This window comes from Acartia tonsa, chromosome 6 (assembly GCF_053477335.1).
Source record: "Acartia tonsa isolate MP-2025a chromosome 6, ASM5347733v1, whole genome shotgun sequence".
In the NCBI taxonomy this organism is placed as follows: Eukaryota; Metazoa; Arthropoda; class Copepoda; order Calanoida; family Acartiidae; genus Acartia; species Acartia tonsa.
In genome coordinates, this window is record NC_137265.1 from 41839905 (window position 1) to 41860929 (window position 21025).

Consider the following 21025-nt stretch of genomic DNA (forward strand, 5'->3'; position numbering starts at 1 on the left):
TGAATTTAATATATTCCTATACCCTTTAGATTTAAATAAATAAGGACACAAACAGACTTACTGCCATTGCTAAATAATCCTCTGATTACGTCGTTGCAAAATGTTATGTGAAAATAAGGCTATAATAATGAGGCGTTTTGCGTCAAATGAAACATTTTCAGAGGCTTTGACAGTCTAATAATTTAACTTAGTTTTCAAAAGTGAAGCTTTTTTACAATCTACTTCTTTAGGTTGGTTGAAAATTTGTTTTTTTTTATTATTAAATAACTTTATTTGGGCTTAATAGCGTAAAACCTTCCTTTTACAACTAAAAGGTCTTCAATACATTTGTAGAGCTGTTTTATATATCATAATAGACTCATGTAAACATAAAACCACATTTAAGAATCAACTTTTTAGGGTTAATGATTTGTTTTCAACTAAAACTTGGCATTTAATATTTTTAAATTTTGTTATTCTTGTTTTAGCACAAAATGATATTTGAAAGACGTAGTAAAATGCACGGCTTAGCAGCCGCGCGTCAGCTGCCTATAAGCCTTAGGAAATCAACCTTTTACAATTCTAAAATTCTAAAAACTGGAAGTCTAAAACTGACGAAGCCCAATCTGTCCCACTGCACTGTGAGGAAGACGATTCCTATATGACGTCATATAAAGGGAAAAGAAAAAGGGAATGGGGGAAGAAAATCTCTTCAAAAGAGATGGTAGAAAAGAGAATCATCTTCCTCATAGTGGGACAGATTGGGCTTCGTCCTAAAACTAAACCCAATATGGTATTCCCTCTTTTATAAAAGTTTTTCAGGGCATATAAACAGGTTTAAATTTGAGGCTTGGTCGCGGCTGACGCGCGGCTGCCAAGCCCTAGTAAAATGTCAACATGTTAATATTTAACATCAAATTAGAGCTTCTAAAGGCTTCCATATTTTGCCCAAAGTAAATAGTCGTAAAACTAGGATATTTGTACTATACAAAATATAGCAAAAAAAATTAAAGCAATGTTTTAAATATTGTCATAATTGTTATTGGAAACAAATAACAATTAGATATAAAATATATTTGCACTAACTGTCTGTGATAGTCAACCTTCCCATCATATAGGGTTGCTTTGATTCTTATATGGGTATACATATATTTGAGAATTTATGACTTTTAAAGATTAAACTTATTTTTTATGAAAATTCTTCGAAAATATTTAGACTTCATGATAAATAAGGGATAAAAATATAATTAATATATGGTAGGAGATTGACAACATCCAAAATAAATGGACAAACGGACAAGATGAGTTCTATAGCAGATGTTCAGTGATATTAAAAAGAGAAAGAAAAAAGCGATAAGATAAAATCAAAAAACTTTATATACAAATTTGAATAAAATGTCTTTTGTAGCATGACAGATAAGACCAACTGACCACGTTAATAAAATATTAAATTAGGTATTTTGAATCTTCACAGAAAATCTTAGCTTTCTATCCTATATAGAATATGAGAAAATACATTTCCCAAGAATGACAGAGACAGACGAACGGACGGACACTTCGAATTAAGCAGTAGCTTTGTTCCTAACAAGGATGACAACATCCATAAAAGCAAAGCACTGAAACGGTAGGACAAACGGACATTAACACTTGTATAGTGTCAGAACTGAATAATTATAATATAAATGTGTAAGAGTCAAAGCAAAATTGTAAGTAAATTTGTTGAAAAACTGCTTGATTCAGGATAATGTTTATGGACATACTTACATTTTTAGGACTTGATTATAGAGTTGCTTCGCTTATTACATTATACTTTGTTGTCCCAGGAATCAATATACCAAAAATCAGATCAATCGGATGATTAGATCACATAAAAATTTGTTGTTAAAAAAGTAAAAAAATCAACATGTTTAAAATGGACGTACGGACATTTTGGTGATGATTATAGAGTTGCTAAGCTTTCTAAATCGTACCTAACTATTAAAGGAATCACCATGCAAAATTTGAAATCGATAGGACAATTCTAACATGCCTAAATTAACAAAAAAAAAGCTATCCGTTACGGACGGACGGACGGACGGACCGACCCTAATTATAGAAAAGCTTCGCTTTTAAAAAGGTGCAAAGCAAACTAACCTCAAATAGTTGTCTGTATGAGATCTCTCTGTTGTTGTTTTCCGTATCTATCCATCCATTTTCTGTTTGCTTAAATGCATCACACCTTACAAAAAAAGATTATTCATAAGGCTACAAAAAAAAGTCATAAGATTTGTATTGAAATTAAAGAAAATAAAGAAGTTAATGTAGAAACTGGCTTTTCTGATAATAGTTAATTAGCTGTAAAAGACTGTAATCTACAAAAATTCTGAGTGAGAATAAGCTAGAGAGTCACTAAGTGGATGAGGGAATAGTTATTTCTCGCATCGTATTATAAACGGCTTTCCGCGGATATAGAATGTACAATTATGAGATTAAAACTAGTTTTTTTAGCCCCGAGGTGACGAAGTCACCGGCTAAAAAAACTAGTTTTAATCTTATGATTGTACATTTCTATATTCGTAGAAAGCTGGATATAATACGATGCTAGACATAGTTTTTTCGTATGGATGAGAACTGGTTCCTATCCACCTGATTCGAATGAATACGAGAATATTTATTTCTCGCATCGTATTATAAACGGCTTTCCGCGGATATAGAATGTACAATTATGAGATTAAAACTAGTTTTTTTAGCCCCGAGGTGCCGCAGGCACCGGCTAAAAAAACTGGTTTTAATCTTATGATTGTACATTTTTATATTCGTAGAAAGCTGGATATAATACGATGCTAGACATAGTTTTTTCGTATGAATGAGAACAGGTTCCTATCCACCGGATTCGAATGAATACGAAAAAAATTATTATCAATTATTATTAGTTCGATATAAACAAAGCTTTTGATATATAATTATCATTCCGAACAACGAAAATTTTTGACGATATAATTTCTTTATCCTGAGAAATTCAACTGTTTATAGCTGATTTATATTACATGAACGGCATGAAAAATCGTACCAAATAAGAATATGCCCTAACCAATAATATGGACGGATTATTCCTACACTGTGTTCTTATTAGTCCAATTTACTGATTAAGGATCTAAATCATTTATGTTTAAACACTTACATATCAAAGAGATGGATAATGCTTGCGAGGATGTGAGTCTCAGCCAAATTAAAGAGTGTGTTCATCACAAAAACCCTGTTATCATCCTTGCGTTGGATTTTGTGAGGATACAATGATCTTAACTCCTCTCCTCTAACTTTCCTAAATGATAAAAGTCATTAGGATACAATGAGTGTAACTCCTTATCTATTTAATTTTCCCAATAAATTATGAATATTATAAGGATCTAAGACCTCAACTTCTTTCCTCTAACTTTCCTAAATAAATCATAAATATTATTAGGATATAAAGAGTACAACTCTTCTCCAATAACTTTCCTAAATAAATAATAACCATTATTAGGATGCAAAGAGTTCAACCCCTTTCCTTTATCCTATAACTTTTCTAAATAAATTATGAATATTATTAGCATCCAAAGACCTCAACTCCTTTCCTCTAACTTTCCTAAAAAATCATAAATATTATTAGGATACAAAGAGTACAACTCCTCTCTACTAACTTTCCTAAATAGATAATAAACATTATTAGAATGCAAAGAGTTCAACCCCTTTCCTTTATCCTATAACTTTTTAAAATAAATTATGAATATTATTAGGATACTAAGAGTGCAACTTCTTTGAAAAGAAATAACTATTTAGAAACTATTCTTTTAGAGGTTCTTAAAGCCATAAATAATGAGGAGAAAGCATCACAATCAAAATTTGAAATGGTAAAATGAGTGAATCTATATGATCTCTTTAAATAGGCATTCCCATATAAACAACCCCTTAAATAGTGGATGTAAATATTCATTTATTTCCCGGAGGTAGTCATTTTTAGAAGATTTTCAATTTTTTTTGGAAGATTTTTGAATTTTTATTAATTATTAAAAAAAACTTGATATCAGGGATATAAATGATCATAGCCGGGAAATAAATGAAAATTAAAAACCAAAATTAAACCACATTTTAGCATAAAAAATGAGTTTTTTGTTTAAATGAGAATGATATTTCTGTCCAGTTTTTTGTTTAGGAATGAATATTTCTTACCCGAGGGAATAAATGATGACCTATCGGTCCATCATTTATTCCCTCGGGTAAGAAATATTCATTCCTAAACACAAAACTGGACAGGAATACCCCATACAAAGAACTTAGGAAATCCCTTATCCCTTTATAAAATCTGCAAAAAGACCGTTTTTAAAGCTTTTGTTCCATCTCAATATTAATGATTTTTACAAAATTTCAATTCTAGTGTGTCAATATAAACCTGATTTCTTGATATTCAGCATTATAAATCAGCCGAATATCAATATCTGTCCAATCGGGCCGAACCCTATTATTTATGTATGAAATTTGGCAATTTTTACTTTGGAAAATTACTTGCTACACCTTTGTCCTTCATATGTTATAATTGAGTTGGCCCCCATTTTATTTTGGTAAATTTCAGGTTTATATTAACACACTAGAATTGAAATTTTGTAAAAATCTTCAAAATTGAGTTAGTACAAGAGCTTATGGCTGGGGGCAAAAATTTTAACAAAATAAAAAAGGGACGGGGTGATATATATACAGGGTGGGGCACATAAATCCGAATTTTTATTAAACGGCCATAGCGTCAAAACTACTTGACCAATCAGGACGTTTGACCTCACGATAAAAAGCCTAGATAATGACCTTTAAACACAAAAAAAATCTTTGGACGATGGGGGACATTTCTCTGAGCTGGTCTTGCATATGTTCAACACAGCAGACTCTAAATGCGCCAGTGGTTTAATCTTGATTCTCAACTAGGTCCCACTAAATCAGACTTCAGCCCATCTGTAGGTGAGGTAGGGTAATTAAACTTGCTGGAGATACTGTTAGATACATAAGTAAAACACTAGAAAAGTCTAGAGCTTTCTATCTAAAATGGCTTGGCCATAGTACTCCAGCAAAGTAAAACCAGGCAGATTTTGAAATGTCAAAAATTGTGAAAATTTCTTGGTACTTGAATTCAGGGACTGATATGGAACTTTAAAACTCATTCTAAACTATAGATTGCGCTGACAACCCTAGCTGAATTGTCATGCCATTTCCATAAAGGTAAAGAATATCGTTTTAGCTCAACTGTGGTCCAAATAAGAGCCTCCATGTCTAAGGGTAGCTTGAAAGTTGGGTTAATTTGGATCCTGCGGTTACTCCCATTTCAAAGAAAATGTGCCCTCCCAGCAGCCTGATCTTAATTCAATGTACTTTTGGGTCTGGGGTTACTTTGAATCATGCACCAATAGATGTGCCCATATCACAAAGACCTCCATCATTGCCAAGGAGAACTTCGCCAGCTTGGAAAGGGGCCTGCCGGCAGTTGAGGAGGCGGTGAATAAGACGAGCTTCTCTGAAAGAGGTAAATTCCTAAACTCTTTTGGAAATCCTTTGATTAAATTTTTAAATGAAAAAAATACATCAACATTTTTTTTTTTTTAAGTAATAGCATTTATAAAAATCCTTAGTAAAAATTTCACAAAATTGCATTAACACTGATTTCATAGAAATGTCTCTAGGAAAATTTGCAGAAGGGTTCCTTGCTTCTTTAATTTGGTTGATATTAATCAAACCCTACAATATCCCTCTAAAGTTAAAGATCTCAGAAATACTGGTTGATTTTCCTCTGTCAATTTAGCATCTGAAACATTTATTGCCTGAAAATATTTTTTTTTAAATGTTTCATTGACCAAGCTATAATTGCTTGATTCACTTCACTAAAGAGTTGGTTTCAAATTAATATTTAAAGATGACTAATAAAAGAGCTCGCATTGAAGAAGATCTCCAAAGAGATGCTTTTAAAGAATATTTGATATCTAATGGTATATACATAAAGATAACGAATCTACTAATAAATCTCTTCCAGGAGCGTGTGGAGTCACAAGAAGAGTTGTATTCTCGAATCCAACATTTTTTAGATGCAAACCTGCCATCTGCTCCAACGGTGCCAGATGTACGCATTTTGCGCGTAATGAATGCATTTTTGACCTGATTTTTGACAAATGTACACATAGGGCAAAACCGGCAAGGATGTACGCATTTTCATCATTTTTTAAAAAATGTAAATGTGTACACACAAAAATTGGAATTTTCCTTCCAAAAATAGACTTTTACCCCCAAAAATTGGCTTCCTTCCTTGATTTTCTGGTTATAAACATTGAAGTTTAACTAAATATTTATATTTTTTGTAGTAACTAGTAACCTAGATGCCACTAGTGTAATTTCTAGATTGAGTATAAAGTATATCTGACATGAAAAATATATCTTCTAACCGGTTTGTGGCCATTTCCTTCTCCCCCTTTATGGCCTGAAAATGGGGAACACTTTCACTTTCATGAAAAATCATAAAAATGTTTTCAATAAGTGGGCTCATATTAACCCCTTAGCTGACAATAACATGAACAGTCTGAAATAATTTATTTTAAAAATGTTTTTTTCATTTTCATGGGGTTTATGGTTTTTAGTGTCGTTTTTTTACGATTGTAATAAGTTTTTTTGTATTCATGTGATATTAATGAAATTTTATACAGAAACTACCAACTACTTTAACTAGCTATGTTTAAAATTTCATCGATCTACAATGAAAGGCTAACGAGTAAACGACACTCAAAGACAATCAACATTTTTTATTTAATAGTATAAAAAAGACTTTTTTAAACGTAGTACCTACGGACAAAGATTGCATAACTAAAGGGATTTAAACGTAAAAATCGATCATGAAGCATGAAAGAACTGCGATTCTCATTTGTCTAAAGAATCTACACAAAAAATTTCAGACTCCTATCTTTATTTTAAGTGGGTTTTTTTTGCACAAAAAGTTAACATTAATTTTGTGAAAGGAAAAAAATAATTGATCCGAAATTTAAATGTAAAACCTACGAACAAAGATTACATAATTATAGGGGTTTAAACGTAAAAATCGATCATGAAGCATAATAGAACTGCGATTTTTATTTGTCTAAGGAATCTACACAAAAAATTTCAGACTACTTTCTTTATTTTCAGTGGTTTATTTTTGCACAAAAAGTTAATGTTAATTTTGTTACAGGAAAAAAATAATTGATCCTAAATTTAAACCTAGTAAATGAAAACTAGCATAAATCCTGCCATGTGGGTCTGCCCCAACCCCTTACCAATAAATGAGGTCCATATTAGCAACCTAACTATACAACATGTTCTACCTTGTAAATATTTCCATGAATGAGGGATCTTTTATTTTTTTCAGTATGGCTTTGCAACCGATAAATATCCGCTAGATTAAGATCAGTTCTCAGCCATACTGAAATGCCTCATATTACAGGCAATTTTCTCTCAACTATTAAACCTATAATAAATAAGGCAAATAATATTAAATCAGGACTAATTGGTACCCAAACTTTTATAACCATTAGTGAACATTGGACTGTAAATTACATTTGGTACCCAAAGTTTTATAACCATTTGTAAACATTGGACTGTAGATTACATTTGGTACCCAAAGTTTTATAAACTATATATGGCTATATCCGCTAGATTGCAGTCGGTCCTCAGCCATTCTGAAATGCATCATATTTCAGACAATTTTGCACAAATATTGTTAGTGATTTAATGGCTATAGAATAGCGGTTTTTAAATCGTATTTTACGTTGTTTTTATGTTTAAAATCGTTCAATTAATTGATACTTCTCAACAAATATTATCAGTAATTTAATGGCTTTAGAATAATGGTTATTTTAATCGTTTTTATGTCATTTTTACGTTGAAAACCATCCAATTAAAGATACTTTTTAACAAATATTATTAGTAATTTAATGATACTTTTAACAAATATTGTTAGCAATTTAATGGCTATAGAATATCAGTTATTTTAATCGTTTTTTACGTCGTTTTTACGTTACAAACCGTCCAATATAACAATGCTTTTAAACAAATATTGTTAGTAATTTAAAGCTATAGAATAACGTTTTTTACGCCATTTTTAAGTTAAAAATGATGCTTTTTGACTTATTAAAAAACATTTTTTAAACCTGTTATTTTGATATCTTTTAACTTAATTAGAATCAGTTCTCAGCCATACTGAAATGCATCATATTGGATATAATTAAATATCTAGGTTTACATTTCGAATAATATGCTAATTGTATTATAGTGGGGGATAAAATCTTTTTATCATTTTTAGGCTTTTAAAATCGATGGGATTTGTAGTTGCACCTAAAAAAAGAGCGAATAATGAGATTTTCCTTTTATTATTGTTATTATCATAAACCAGTTAGAAGATATATTTTTCATGTCAGATATACTTTATACTCAATCTAATTTCTATTATGATAGCGTAGCAAATCCCCCTCATACCCCATCCCCTTCTCCCCATTCCCCCCTCCCTTTTTCCTCTTCCCCCCCCCCCAAAAAAAAATGTACACATTGGAGGTCCAATGTACACCTTATTTGTACACTTTGATCTGAAAAATATCTGGCAACTATGATCTGCTCCTTCACGTAAAGAATTGAAAAAAGAAATTGTAAATCTAAACCATAAGATACAAATTCTTGAGGCCCAGAAGAACTCTGACATACCCACAGCTGAACCAGCCCCTGAAGATGCTGAAGAGCAGTTGGCAGAAGAGGCTGATGTGTTTGAGGAAATATTGTAATGGGGCTGTGTCAAAACATTTGTTACAGTTTTTTAAAGCACTGTACATTTCAGAAGAAAAAAAACTAAATTTTCCAATATTTCAAGTAAATGAATTGTCTGAAAAATGCCACAAATATATGATGGTATATTTTCCCAGATGTCAAAGACAAATTAATGTTTGAATCTAAAATCAACAAGATTTCATGCCTTGTAATGAATGGAGAAAAACAGTGCCAAGTCAAGATAAGTTGACCTATAGGTCCCAGGGCCAGTTCTAGAATGTACAGTTTAGGAACACAATTGAAGAATATCCACCCTGACATTTTTCAGGCCCTTGATTCGACAAAAAGAAGCCTAAAAAAACAAGAGAAAATACTCTAAATAAAAGGCCTAGAATTAGCCAGACTAGACAGATGAAAATTAGATAGACAAAAGAAACATTAAATGAAGCTATCTTGGCATTGTGCTGTTACAATGCTGTTCCATTCACCTTTTTTTCAGAGCCAGAATTCCAGCTCATGAATGGCAGCATTGCCAAAATTCTAGGGGTACATTTAGGAACCACAGGAATTAATAACTTAGTTATGAAGAGAGCTGAGGAGGAGATGACCAAAAAGCTGAAGAATAAGTGGCTTTACATCAGAATTGATGGTGCCACCCAGCACAGCCATATTATAGTGGCAATAAATAGATGAGAATGGATTCAAAAGACTGTTACTCTATCTGTAAAAGTTTCGATCGGGTACTCTAATAGTAGTGACTATAAGCAAATATTCATGGATACCTTGACGGAGTTTCAGATTGATCTAGGATATGCTGTCAGCATGGTGAGTGATAATGCAGCAAATATGTGTAAATTTGCACATGAGATTGACAAAGAGGCAAGAAGTTGAACATGTTCCTAATAACAATGACCTCAGTTACTTCCCATGAGAACTTTCGTGAAATGAACAAAATGATTGCTGATATCCCTGCAATTATGCACATGATGTGTGCCGCTCATACATTTCATCTTAGTGTTGAAGACGGTTTAAAAGAGCAGGAGTTAAAAGAAAAAATTTATATTTATAGAGAAGGGGTGATTCTAGCCAGAATCAAAACCTATATTAACTATTTCAAAGCCAATGGAAAAACTTTACCTACAATCAACAATGATACAAGATGGAGCTCCTGTTAATAAATGCTTAAAAGTTTATCCAAGTGCAAAGGTACAATTACTGAAATGGGAATGTTATCTTTAAGAGGATGATTGATGAGAAATTTTGATGAACTTAAAGACCTTGTGCATGTACTAAGCTCCAGCCTAAATGACCCTATAACTCCAGAGCTAAACACTCACTCCAGGTAAGTTTGTTAAGCTTAGGAAGCTTTTAATCAACAGACTTGAAAAGCTTAGATCACCTTTTGCCACAGAAATAACATCAAGTCAAAGAAAAAGACAAGACAAATTATTTAATTCAATGCTGAAAGCAGCCACCAAATTAGATGCAAGATATTGTTTATCTATCAACCCGCGACCGTGGCTCAACACGTAGCGCATCCGCTCGTCGTCGGGAAGGTGTTAGGTTCGAATCTCGGTCCGACACCGCGTCATAACTAAAGACGTTAAAAATGGTTCCCACTGCTACTATGTCAGATGCGCGACGTAAATAGTTAGAGTGGGGGGAATGCCTTGGCCCAAAACAGGCGCAACTCGTTACCATGCACAGTTAGGACTTCTCAGACAAAGGTCGTGCATCACAGAGAGTTGGTTGTCTGTAATGTACTGTACCACGGGTATGAGGTGAAGGACCAAGAGTCTGGCCTTGAGTTGACAAGTTGACTGTTCAGTCCAGGTGCAACTCACCCATACGACATTAGCATTGTTTATCTATCACTGATGATGACGATGAAAAAGTAAAAAAATACCTATTATCTAGAGTGTTAATAATAAAAGGTATAGATTCAACAACTCTAAATGAGGTTTTAGATGAAATAGTTGTTAATGAGACACATACTCTTGCTGCCAACACAGATGGTGAAGAAAGTGACATGGAATAATGGAAATTATCAAAGAGAGGTATCGATGTTTTAGGGATGCCTTATAAATATCCTTGGGTGAATGCAATTTTCTTTTCAACACTCCCGTGAAGGCAAAGGGCGAAGGAACTAGTACAATATTTTAATCATTTGATATTATTATTTATTACAAAGATTGTCATATAAAACTTCTCAGTTTAACAGATGAGTATTTTACTTGATAAAACATGAGTTTTCAACAATTTCTCTTAAATTACAAGGATAAAATAATAAAAAATGTTGCATTTATTTATCTGTGGATACATATGTATATATTTTTGCAACAAGTAAAGTACAAATTTTGCAAAGATGCGTACGTCACAATTTTGCAGTGTCTTGGGGATAAGCAGGGATCTAAAAGGATAAGACAATGGCCAAAAAATTAGTGTACATCCCTAATGATGATACTCAAAATTGTCCTTTCTTTAGCATAAAAATTAATGATTGGATCATTTGAACACTCAACTTTATAAACTAACCAATCGAAAGTTACTAAAACTCATAGTTGTGAGCCCAGTGAATCAGAAATCGTTATCAAAAAAACTTCGGGGACTAGTGTAATAATCTACTAATTGTACCCTCTCTCTGGGGATAAGAGTAAGAAGTTTGAATTAAAAGTGTACATAAAATGAGCAAAAAGAAAAAGACAAACTTTCCATTTCTCAATATTCGTATATACTAATTATTAAGGTTTTTTATAAGTAGCTCAAGATTTTGAACTTGAAAGAGTTTTTTTTATTTCAGGGAAGCTTTTGGTCTTGGGACGGGTTTGGTCTATTTTATTTTTATATTTAACTCTTGAAGTGGTTTAATGAAATGTTTTACTCTTCAATCTTCTATCAAAAAAAAGGGAACCAAGATTATAGGGGAGCAGCCACTGGTATGTTATAGTAAAATAAGGGTGCTTTCAAAAAACCTTTTTCTTGACCAATTAAAAATTTTCAAAGCCTGAAGCGGCTCCGCGCCTTTGAATGGTAATGCAAGGCTTGTTTTAACATGATTTTCTAAATACTCAACTTTAAAGTGGCTCTTATAGTCATAGCAATAGCTAGTATACTATTTTGGGTATACATGTGATCCCTCATTCCATGAAATGACAAAACAAAGGCTGTTGTACGTTATAGACATATGCTCTGCTCAGATAGACCTCACTAGTATAGTTTCACTTTTTAATAACGAAGCTACTCTATAATTCTGCCTGTCCATCAGTCATTCTTCGAAGCTATAGGGGAAATTACTCGGATGCTATTAAAGATAGATTTAAGATTTTTTGTGAATATAAACCTTTATAAATAGAATCTAGTATATAACTTTCTTGGTCCGTCGGTCTTTCAAACATTCTTTTTTTTTGTGAACAATGACATTTTTATCGTTTGTCGATTCATTATTTAATGGTTTCGCTGCTCATGGAAGTTTTCATCTTTGCTAATTTTTTATTTTGTACCCAGCAAAATACTAATTTTGGGGCCTGGTAAGGGACACTAAAAACAATTAAAACAAAATTAAATTAAACTTTTTAGCTTTTTTGAATTTCTGAGCTGAACGGCTCAGCTACGGCTGAAAAAAAATAAAGCTTGAAAATCCATGCGGTTGCAGTTGAATTTTCGACATTTTGCCGCCTTAGTCAGACGTATTTGGAGTGTCATGGTTAAGAATGATTGACTTGCTGGCAGTTTATAATTGGCTGGTATTAACTGCTGGATAACAAACGACTGCCGAGCCTCTAATAAAAGTTTACCGAAATTTTGTAATTTTTCCTATAAAATAAAACATGTTTAGTAATAATAGAACAGAACTTAGTGCAACAAAGACCAAAACGGACGCGGTTATAGATAGATAGAATTACAGAAATATAGATAGATAGAAAGTTTTGTGTAACAAAGAATGTAATAGTTTACATGCTTCAGGCAAATGTTCAAATTTTCACTTTTATGTGATTCAAACGTTCAATTTTAGATTCCTTTGGTCACAGCTGAAAAAGATGCTCTAAAGAGGCCGGTCAAACATAAAAATTTTCCTTAATTTCTAAATCCATCCTTGCCATAATAAAGATATTATTTAAAAATGTAATACTCATAAATCAATTATTATTCAATTTTAGAAAAAAAGCTACTCTACAATTTCAAAATATCGTTAGGTATAACCTTGCTTAATAACACCTATCTAATTATTATCTAAGTAGAAAATGGTTCCAACCGTTATGCAACTTATCACCATCAAAAGTTAGGACTTTCTGAAAAGGTCATGCAATCAAAGAGTTAATTATTTATTGGGGTGGTACTTAACCTAATAACCTAAGTATTTGGACAAAAAAGAGAAATTGGCTCCCCTTAGTTATCCTTGGTTGTTGGTCCTTTCATCAAAATGTCCTGGATGGCAGCCCCGCCCATACTAGGTTACAGGTACAAAATTACTACCTGAAACCATGGATACAGTCCAGAATCTTTCCAAACTGATCAACCTTCAGCAGGTTTCCAAACTCTTTGTCAAACCACATTCCACGAACTGGAAACCTAAACAATAGATGAATATATGGAATAGATTGTTAAACAGATGGATAATTAGATGTAAACCCCTAGATCATAGATATTTATATATATGGATAGATAGATATATCATTGGATTCAAGAATTTATATAGTATTTTTTGAAATGTCTAGACTAAACTTAACTAGGACTAGATCTAATATTATTATTATATTGTAGATCCATGACTCTAGTATTATATCCATGTCTAGACTAGACTTACCTAAGATTGCATTGTAGATCCATGACTCTAGTATTATATCCATGTCTAGAATAGACTTACCTAGGATTATATTGTAGATACATAACTCTAGTATTATATCCATGTCTAGACTAGACTTACCTTTCATTGTATTTTAGATCCATGACTCTAGTATTATATCCATGTCTAGACTAGACTTACCTTTCATTGTATTGTAGATCCATGACTCTAGTATTATATCTATGTCTAGACTATACTTACCTAGGATTATATTGTAGATCAATGACTCTAGTATTATATCCATGTCTAGACTAGACTTACCTAGGATTATATTGTAGATCCATGACTCTAGTATTATATCCCATCCTCTTGACAAGACTTGACTTGGTAAGATCAAATCCTAGCTGATCATACTCTGGAGAAATATATTCACAGAGAGTGTAGTCCATATCAAATCCGAAGCACCTAAAATAGAAGGAACATTAAAATATTGTTTGAGGAAGATTTTTTAAAATTAAGTTTAAGATTTCAGAACAGGTTGAGTTCTAGCTTTTAGGGAAGCTTCGCATAGATCCCTTGATAGTTTTAGGCAATTTTTAATCCTATTTGATGACAACTCTTTGATGACAACGTCTCTAGATTCTAGAAGCACAGCCACTAAAATAGTATTAACTTATGGTATCGATCCTCAACTTCTAATTTTAGTTTTAGTCCCACTTTTTTGGGGGGTGAGGGTGAAGGTATCCTCCATAAAAATAGAAATAAACTCTCTCTTAATTTAAAAGAATCATTGAATCCTTTGCTACAAACAAACATCCTAAAACACCATATAAAGATTAAATTGTCTTACTTGATTTTCTTGAGGTTGAGAAACTTGTTGGTGTAAATCTGACCTCGCATTCCACAATCTTCAGATCTACATAAATATATAGATAAATAAATAGATATGTTTAATAGATATATAGAAAGATATTAGGGGGGGGGGGGGGAGAAAATATTCCCTCACACACACACACACTCCTTTTGAAAATCCTTGTATGGATTAATAAATTGTCGATTTATGTAATCTCTTTTTAATATTTTTCTTGCAACGCTCTTGAATATCAAAATTTCCTTGTTCTAATCTGAATTTTAAGCATCATTAAAAATGAAAACAATAAAATGTATTTTTTTTAAGTTGAACCTTTTTCCTTAAATGAAGCTTTAGATTCATGGCCGCTTATATAACCTTTCATAGCTTTGATATAAGCAAGAGCATATATAAATAGATAGATGAATAAATGTACTGTTACAATTAAATGAAGTATTATATAAAGTAGTAAGCGTTTTTTGTCTGTCCCGAAGGATCTCGCAAACAGCTGAACCGATATTGTTCTACTTTAAAGTGAAGCTTCTATAGGTCCCGGGAAGGTTTTAAATTTCAAAAAATATTTGTTTTACTCTTTTAAAACTCAAATTTAGAATGAGATGAGGTTGACTTTTCACCCTCCTACCTTAAGTGCTCCTAGAGGCTTCTAGGGGCGTAGCCGCTAGTGTATTTATATAGAAAGAAAAAGAGTTAAAATTATGAAAAATTAAAAAATTACAAATTACAGAATGATTGCTCTAACACAAAATGAAAGATAGACAAATAGACATACTAATTTTAATGACTTATTGACATGACATATGGTCTGATACTCACACATTCCTATAGGTCAAACATTAATGTCATATCTTATTTTCATGACAGTTCTCTGTTTGAACAGACAGATAGACAGACAGACAAATATTCCTACCTGTCACTCATGATGTCATTACTGTAATAACCTGCTTGTGATAGATCTGTACAGACAGATAGATAGATAGATAGACAGACAGACAGACACATATTCCTTACTTCTACGTGCACTCATGATTTCATCACTGTCATAACTAATTTGAGACAGATCTCTGTCAGGACATACAGATAAATAGATAGACAAACAGACAGACAGAAAAACAAACAGACAGACAAAAAGAAAGACAAACAGACAGACAAACAGACAAATATTGCTACCTGTCACTCATGAGACAGATCTGGACAGACAGACAGAGAGACAAACAGAAAGACAAACAGACAGACAAACAGACACATACTCCTACCTGTCACTCATGATGTCATCACTGTCATAGCCAGCTTGAGACAGATCTCTGTCAGGACTATCAAATCTATCAGAATCAACATCCTACAAGAAAAAATATAAAATCTCTCAAATCCAAGAAGGTATGGGTTAATGGATTGTAAATCAAATTACACTGGTTCCCAAAGTTTTAGAACAACGTTTTTATTCAATTTTAATTTGTTTGTTCAAAATAGTAGTGTCCAACAATAATTTTGATTAAAAGAAGGGGTAATTTTGTTTACTATCATAATATTTCATCTTCGAAATTTATTAGCTTAAATAGGCAAAATTCTCGGTCAAAGGTACCAAAAATCTACATATTTTGGAAGTCTATTTTATGAAACAGACGAGTAAATTACACTTTCCAAAGAGCTTTTTGGATTGGCATACAAATTGAGATAAAGATGAGATTTTAAAATTGATTTTAAATATATTTTCCTGAACAAAAAAGAAATTTTAGCTAGCAAATGGCATAACACATTTCTTAATACCTGAAGGAGTTCTTTTTCAGGTGAGAAGTCAGTCTTGGTTGGAGGCATTTTTATTCTCGTAGCAAATTTTAAATCACTTATAATGAGTAATTGAAAAAATTTGTTTTTTAGCACTTTAGTGTAATAATCTGAAATGAATAAAAACAATAATGAAAACATGCATAAATGCAAAGCTTTATAAATCAGAAGCTCATACAGGAAAACATCAAGAATTATTCAACATAATTTAAAGGTCTTGCGAAAAAATTTAAAAAACAGGATAATTAGTTTTGAAATAATTACATTTTAAGACTTAATTACAAAGATGCTTCGCTTATATATTATACTCATTTTCCTACCAATAATGGACATATTGACTTTCTGGTAACGATTATAGAATTGCTGATCTTTCGTAATTGTACAAAATTGTTACAGCAATCACTATGCTAAGTTTGATAATTCTTACAGGATAATTCTAATGTGCCTTAATTAATGTTAAAACCGGAGCAGCGGCAGACGGAACGACCCTAAAAAGAAGTTATAGATATCCTGCTGTTCAATTCGTCGACGTTTATACAAGGTAAAGTATTTCTTACAAAGATCTCTAGTCTCTGATAAATTTGCTTTTCAAGAGGTTTGTTTTATGGTATATAGGAAGCTTTTAAAAAAGCACAACCCGAATATATTTTTTTTAATTTACACAAATAATTAAATTAAAATACCTAACTAATAATTTCAAACGTATTTATATTATTTTTGTACTTTTCCAAATGTTTCTTCAAAGCATAATTACTCTAGAAAAGGTGTTTAACAACTAATAAATGTTTTATTACTAAAGCTAAGACTCACTTCTTATCGCTTATCACATTTTTAGCAGCAAATCTTTTGTCTAATCAAAGCCTGTACGTCTGATTATGAAACGGAAAAATACTGAACATTTAGTCTTTAGATCATTTAGAGGTAAGAAAATGGAAGGTTATTTGATGTACGTCTTAATGATAATAAACAAAATTATCGCTTCTGTATATTAAAGGTTGGAATGTTTTGACATTGCTAGTTTGAACCATCCAATCATAAATTGATACAAGTATTTGAATGTTTTAAGTAAAAAAATAAGGGAATGTGTGAATAAAACTTAGGAGACTAGTATAATTTAAAGACTAATGTCCCCTCCCTTTCTTGAATTATATTCATTACCTAATTTATTGATTTGATATTTGTAAAAAAGATTTTTAAAATATCAATATTAAGTAATTATTTTTAATTTTAATTTTTAAACTTTTTTCTATTGTTATTGCTGCGCTACTTATGGAATTAAACAGTCCTTGTAGAAAAAAAAATCCACAACGTTTCAATTGCATCGCGCAGTTTATATGTCAAACAAAAATTTTAACAAACAAGAGTAACATGAATAAAAGCTGGACAGCTATGAAACAATCATTTCTGTCAGTCTGTCTCTCCGTAACACGTAAATGGATTATTTTCTTGGCTGCTATTTAAGATGGACTGCTGATTGTATACACCTTACCAAACAGCGTCTGGTATAAATTTTCATTAAACTGCTTTTGTCGGTCATGCCACAAAATATATTTTTCTCGTATTCATTCGAATCCGGTGGATAGGAACCGGTTCTTATCTATACGAAAAAAAACTATGTCTAGCATCGTGTTATATCCAGATTTCTACGAATATAAAAATGTACAATCATAAGATTAAAACCAGTTTTTTTAGCCCCGAGGTGCCGAAGGCATAATTGTACATTCTATATCCGCGGAAAGCTGTTTATAATACGATGCGAGAAATAACTATTACTTATATGTAAAGGTTTCGAGATTTTCTATTGTTTATCTAATTCCTCTCATTATTTCTTTTCCTCTACAACTATTTATGATCACTGAACAAGTAATAGATATTAAACTAATTAAATATTGATTGATGGAAAAGTCAATTACAAAATAATTTTCGCCAGGTGTCTACTGTCTAATCCTTTTTTCGGGTATAGTCCCTTTCGTGGCAACGCACCTTAAGGGGCGATTCTTCGTATTTTTCACAGTAGGTTTTCTCCTATTTCTAGCCCCTGCGGGGGGCTCTAACCCTGCGGAAATAATTGCCTAACCCAATATAACCTAACCTAACCTAAAATAACCTATAAAAAGCCATTTTAAAAATACGACGAATCGCCCCTTAAGAAGCGTTGCCACGAAAGGGACTATTCTAATTCTAATATATAAATTAGTAAAAGTTTTTTGTCTGAAGATTAAGATTTTAACTACTGAACCAATTGTGTTATCTATTTTAGGGAAGCTTCACATAGGTTCTAGGGTGGTTTTAGGCTATTTTATATTTAGATTTGAGCCTTGAAATGGTTTATATACTACAGATTACCTAGATGCTAATAGGTCGCTAACAGTCGCTAGTCTATAATACAAAGTAGAACGATGTCTGTCCGTCTGTCCGTCTGTCTGTCCGTCTGTCCGTCTGTCTGTCCGTCTGTCTGTCCGTCTGAAGCTTAAGATCTCAGTAACCGCTGAACCGATTGGGCTCTACTCTTGAGGATATATACCTATTGGTCCTGTGGTGGTTTTAAGCTATTTTCTTGGGGGGGTGGGACACCCCTAACCCCCCCCCCCCCCCAAAAAAAAAAAAAAAAATAAATCCCCCCCTTATTTTTTATTTTGCTCTGCTACAGGCTACCGCAGGCTGCATTTTTTTTGTAACCTTTGTGGAAGGTTTTCACAATTTTTTTACCATCTCTTGGGGCAAAGCCCCTAGAGGCTAGGGGCGAAGCCGCTAGTAGTTAAATAAAGTATTATAATTAAAAGCTACTCTAATAAAAAAAAAACTAAATTCTAAAATTTAAAAAAAAAAAATTCTTTAACTTTAAAAAAAAATACATTTGTATACTTACGACGTATCTCAAAGCCAAAATGACCTTATTAAACACCTTTATTGACCTATTTAGAAAAAAAGTTAAAAACTTAATTGTCTATACATTTTACATTACAGCTGGGTTTGCTTGCAATTAAAGAAAAACAAGAACGAATTTGAGAAAAATAGCGAGATAATTGTAAAGTAAAATTCATAAAAAAGTCATTTTCCTCCAAATAATAGCCTCAAACCTTGCCCGGATATATATTTAACGAGTTGCTGCGTCCTTTGCATCTAGGGCAGGGGGGGGGGGTGAATTATAGCCATACTCCACCAAAAATAAATGTATTTTTAAAAAGGCTAAAACCATCTACAAGCTTAAACTTGAAAAAAAAACATACTATTACTAAAAAGGACAACTTAATCGGATCAGTGGTTAGCAATAAAAATTAAATCGTACAAACAAACCAAGAACTGTAATAGATTACAGTGAAGCTTCGCCTCTATGTCGATTTCTTATCTTCGATTTAATTCGTGTCTATGTAGTACATCAGAACGATGTTTGTTTGTCTGTCTGTTTGTTTGTAGCGAAGTATCTCGCTTATCGCTGAACCGATCGGGTTCTCCTTTACAGGGTAGCTTCTCATAGGTCCCGGGAAGGTTTATAACTATTTTCCTGGGGGGTGGGTTACCCCCACCCCCCCAAAAAAAAATGAAATATATTCCCCCCTAAATAAAAAAATTCTCCCCAAAAAGAAATTTTTTTTCCATTTTTCTTATAAATCTAAATTAAGAAAAATTGGTTTGATCAACACTCTTGGGACAAAGCCCCTAGAGGCTAGGGGCGAAACCGCTAGTATGTTATATAATCTTATTATATTATAAAATTCACATTGAAGGGGTGGAGGAGGTGTAAAGTGTCTAGGAAATTTACATGAAATGGGAATGGGGTGCCTAGGAAAACGCAGGGTCAGGTTTCAGGCTAGTTTGTAAATCATCCCACCAGAATATAACATTTCAGGGAAGCTTCAATGTAACATACTTTTATGAAATAAGAGACGTAACTGCTCCCCCACCCTCTTATTCCATTTTTTTATTTGCTCGCCAAAGCATTTTGAAGGAAGATTAAAATATATTACATGATTTGCACACATTGATTAAAATCGCGAGATATTGAAATTATCAATAAGCCCAACCTCCAATTTTTTTATTAATGTTCATAAATTTATATTGTATGTCACGATATTTAATGTTTTTATGCACAAAAAAGGGTAAGAAAATAGCAAAAAAAGTAAATGATTTAAAGTCAACGAACTCCCATGATTGAAATTTGGGTTGACTTCAGTGAACCACAGAACTGGTGGGGAGTAAAAAAAATTGCTACCCTTTACGCTCTAAAAAAGGAAACCCTTCCCCCCCCCCCCCCCCGTTTGTAAACCCCCTATTATAGCGACCAAAATTACCCCTTTTGGGGATTAAAATAATTATATGAAAAGTACTCAAAGTTTTGGGCCAGCAAATAAAGGATCATATACTTTGGGTACTATAATAATACACACTATATATGTCCCAGTCTTTAATTAATAAGTCTCTCTACAAAAGAGTGAACAATACAACCCCCTGACTGTATAAGCAATAGTGAATACTGCATGTTCCATGTTTATTCAATAAATATGCAGCATGTTTGGTTCATGTAGTAACAAGGTTAAGTATTTAACAGTGATAAGACAATGAGAAATATATTTCTATGCATCCAATGATAATTAAAATTTCTCCTTCTATCTATAATACAAATTAGAACGATGTCTGTCTGTCTATCTGAAGCTTAAGATGTCAGTAGCCACTGAACCGATTGGGTTCTTCTCTTCAGGAAATATTCCAACTGGTCCTGTGATGGTTTTAAACTATTTTCGTGGAGGTGAGACACCCCCCCCCCCAAAAAAAAAGAAGAAATAGTTTCTTTTTAAAACTAAAATTTAAAAACAGGGGAGGTCGGCTACCCCTAT

At 32.5% G+C, this 21025-nt stretch overlaps 2 protein-coding genes across 3 annotated transcripts in view; both read right to left on the reverse strand.

The window, feature by feature from the left end:
- Positions 1-21025, reverse strand: part of LOC145322700 (uncharacterized) — a 97876-nt gene that overhangs the window by 25339 nt on the left and 51512 nt on the right. The gene's annotated exons all lie outside the window — the stretch shown is intronic.
- The window catches only part of LOC145322696 (cytosolic purine 5'-nucleotidase-like), an 83530-nt gene that overhangs the window by 10993 nt on the left and 51512 nt on the right, over positions 1-21025 (reverse strand). The window contains exons 2-8 of one of the 2 annotated variants that reach the window (XM_080164909.1): positions 16173-16298; positions 15662-15744; positions 14388-14453; positions 13859-14002; positions 13228-13323; positions 3140-3280; positions 2113-2197 (exon numbers count right to left, since the gene is read on the reverse strand). In XM_080164909.1, coding sequence (XP_080021035.1) covers positions 2113-2197; positions 3140-3280; positions 13228-13323; positions 13859-14002; positions 14388-14453; positions 15662-15744; positions 16173-16220 — 663 coding nt within the window. In that variant the 5' untranslated portion in view covers positions 16221-16298. Of the gene's footprint in view, positions 1-2112; positions 2198-3139; positions 3281-13227; positions 13324-13858; positions 14003-14387; positions 14454-15315; positions 15329-15661; positions 15745-16172; positions 16299-21025 lie in introns of those variants that run through there. The other variant, XM_080164910.1, reaches the window with a different exon arrangement.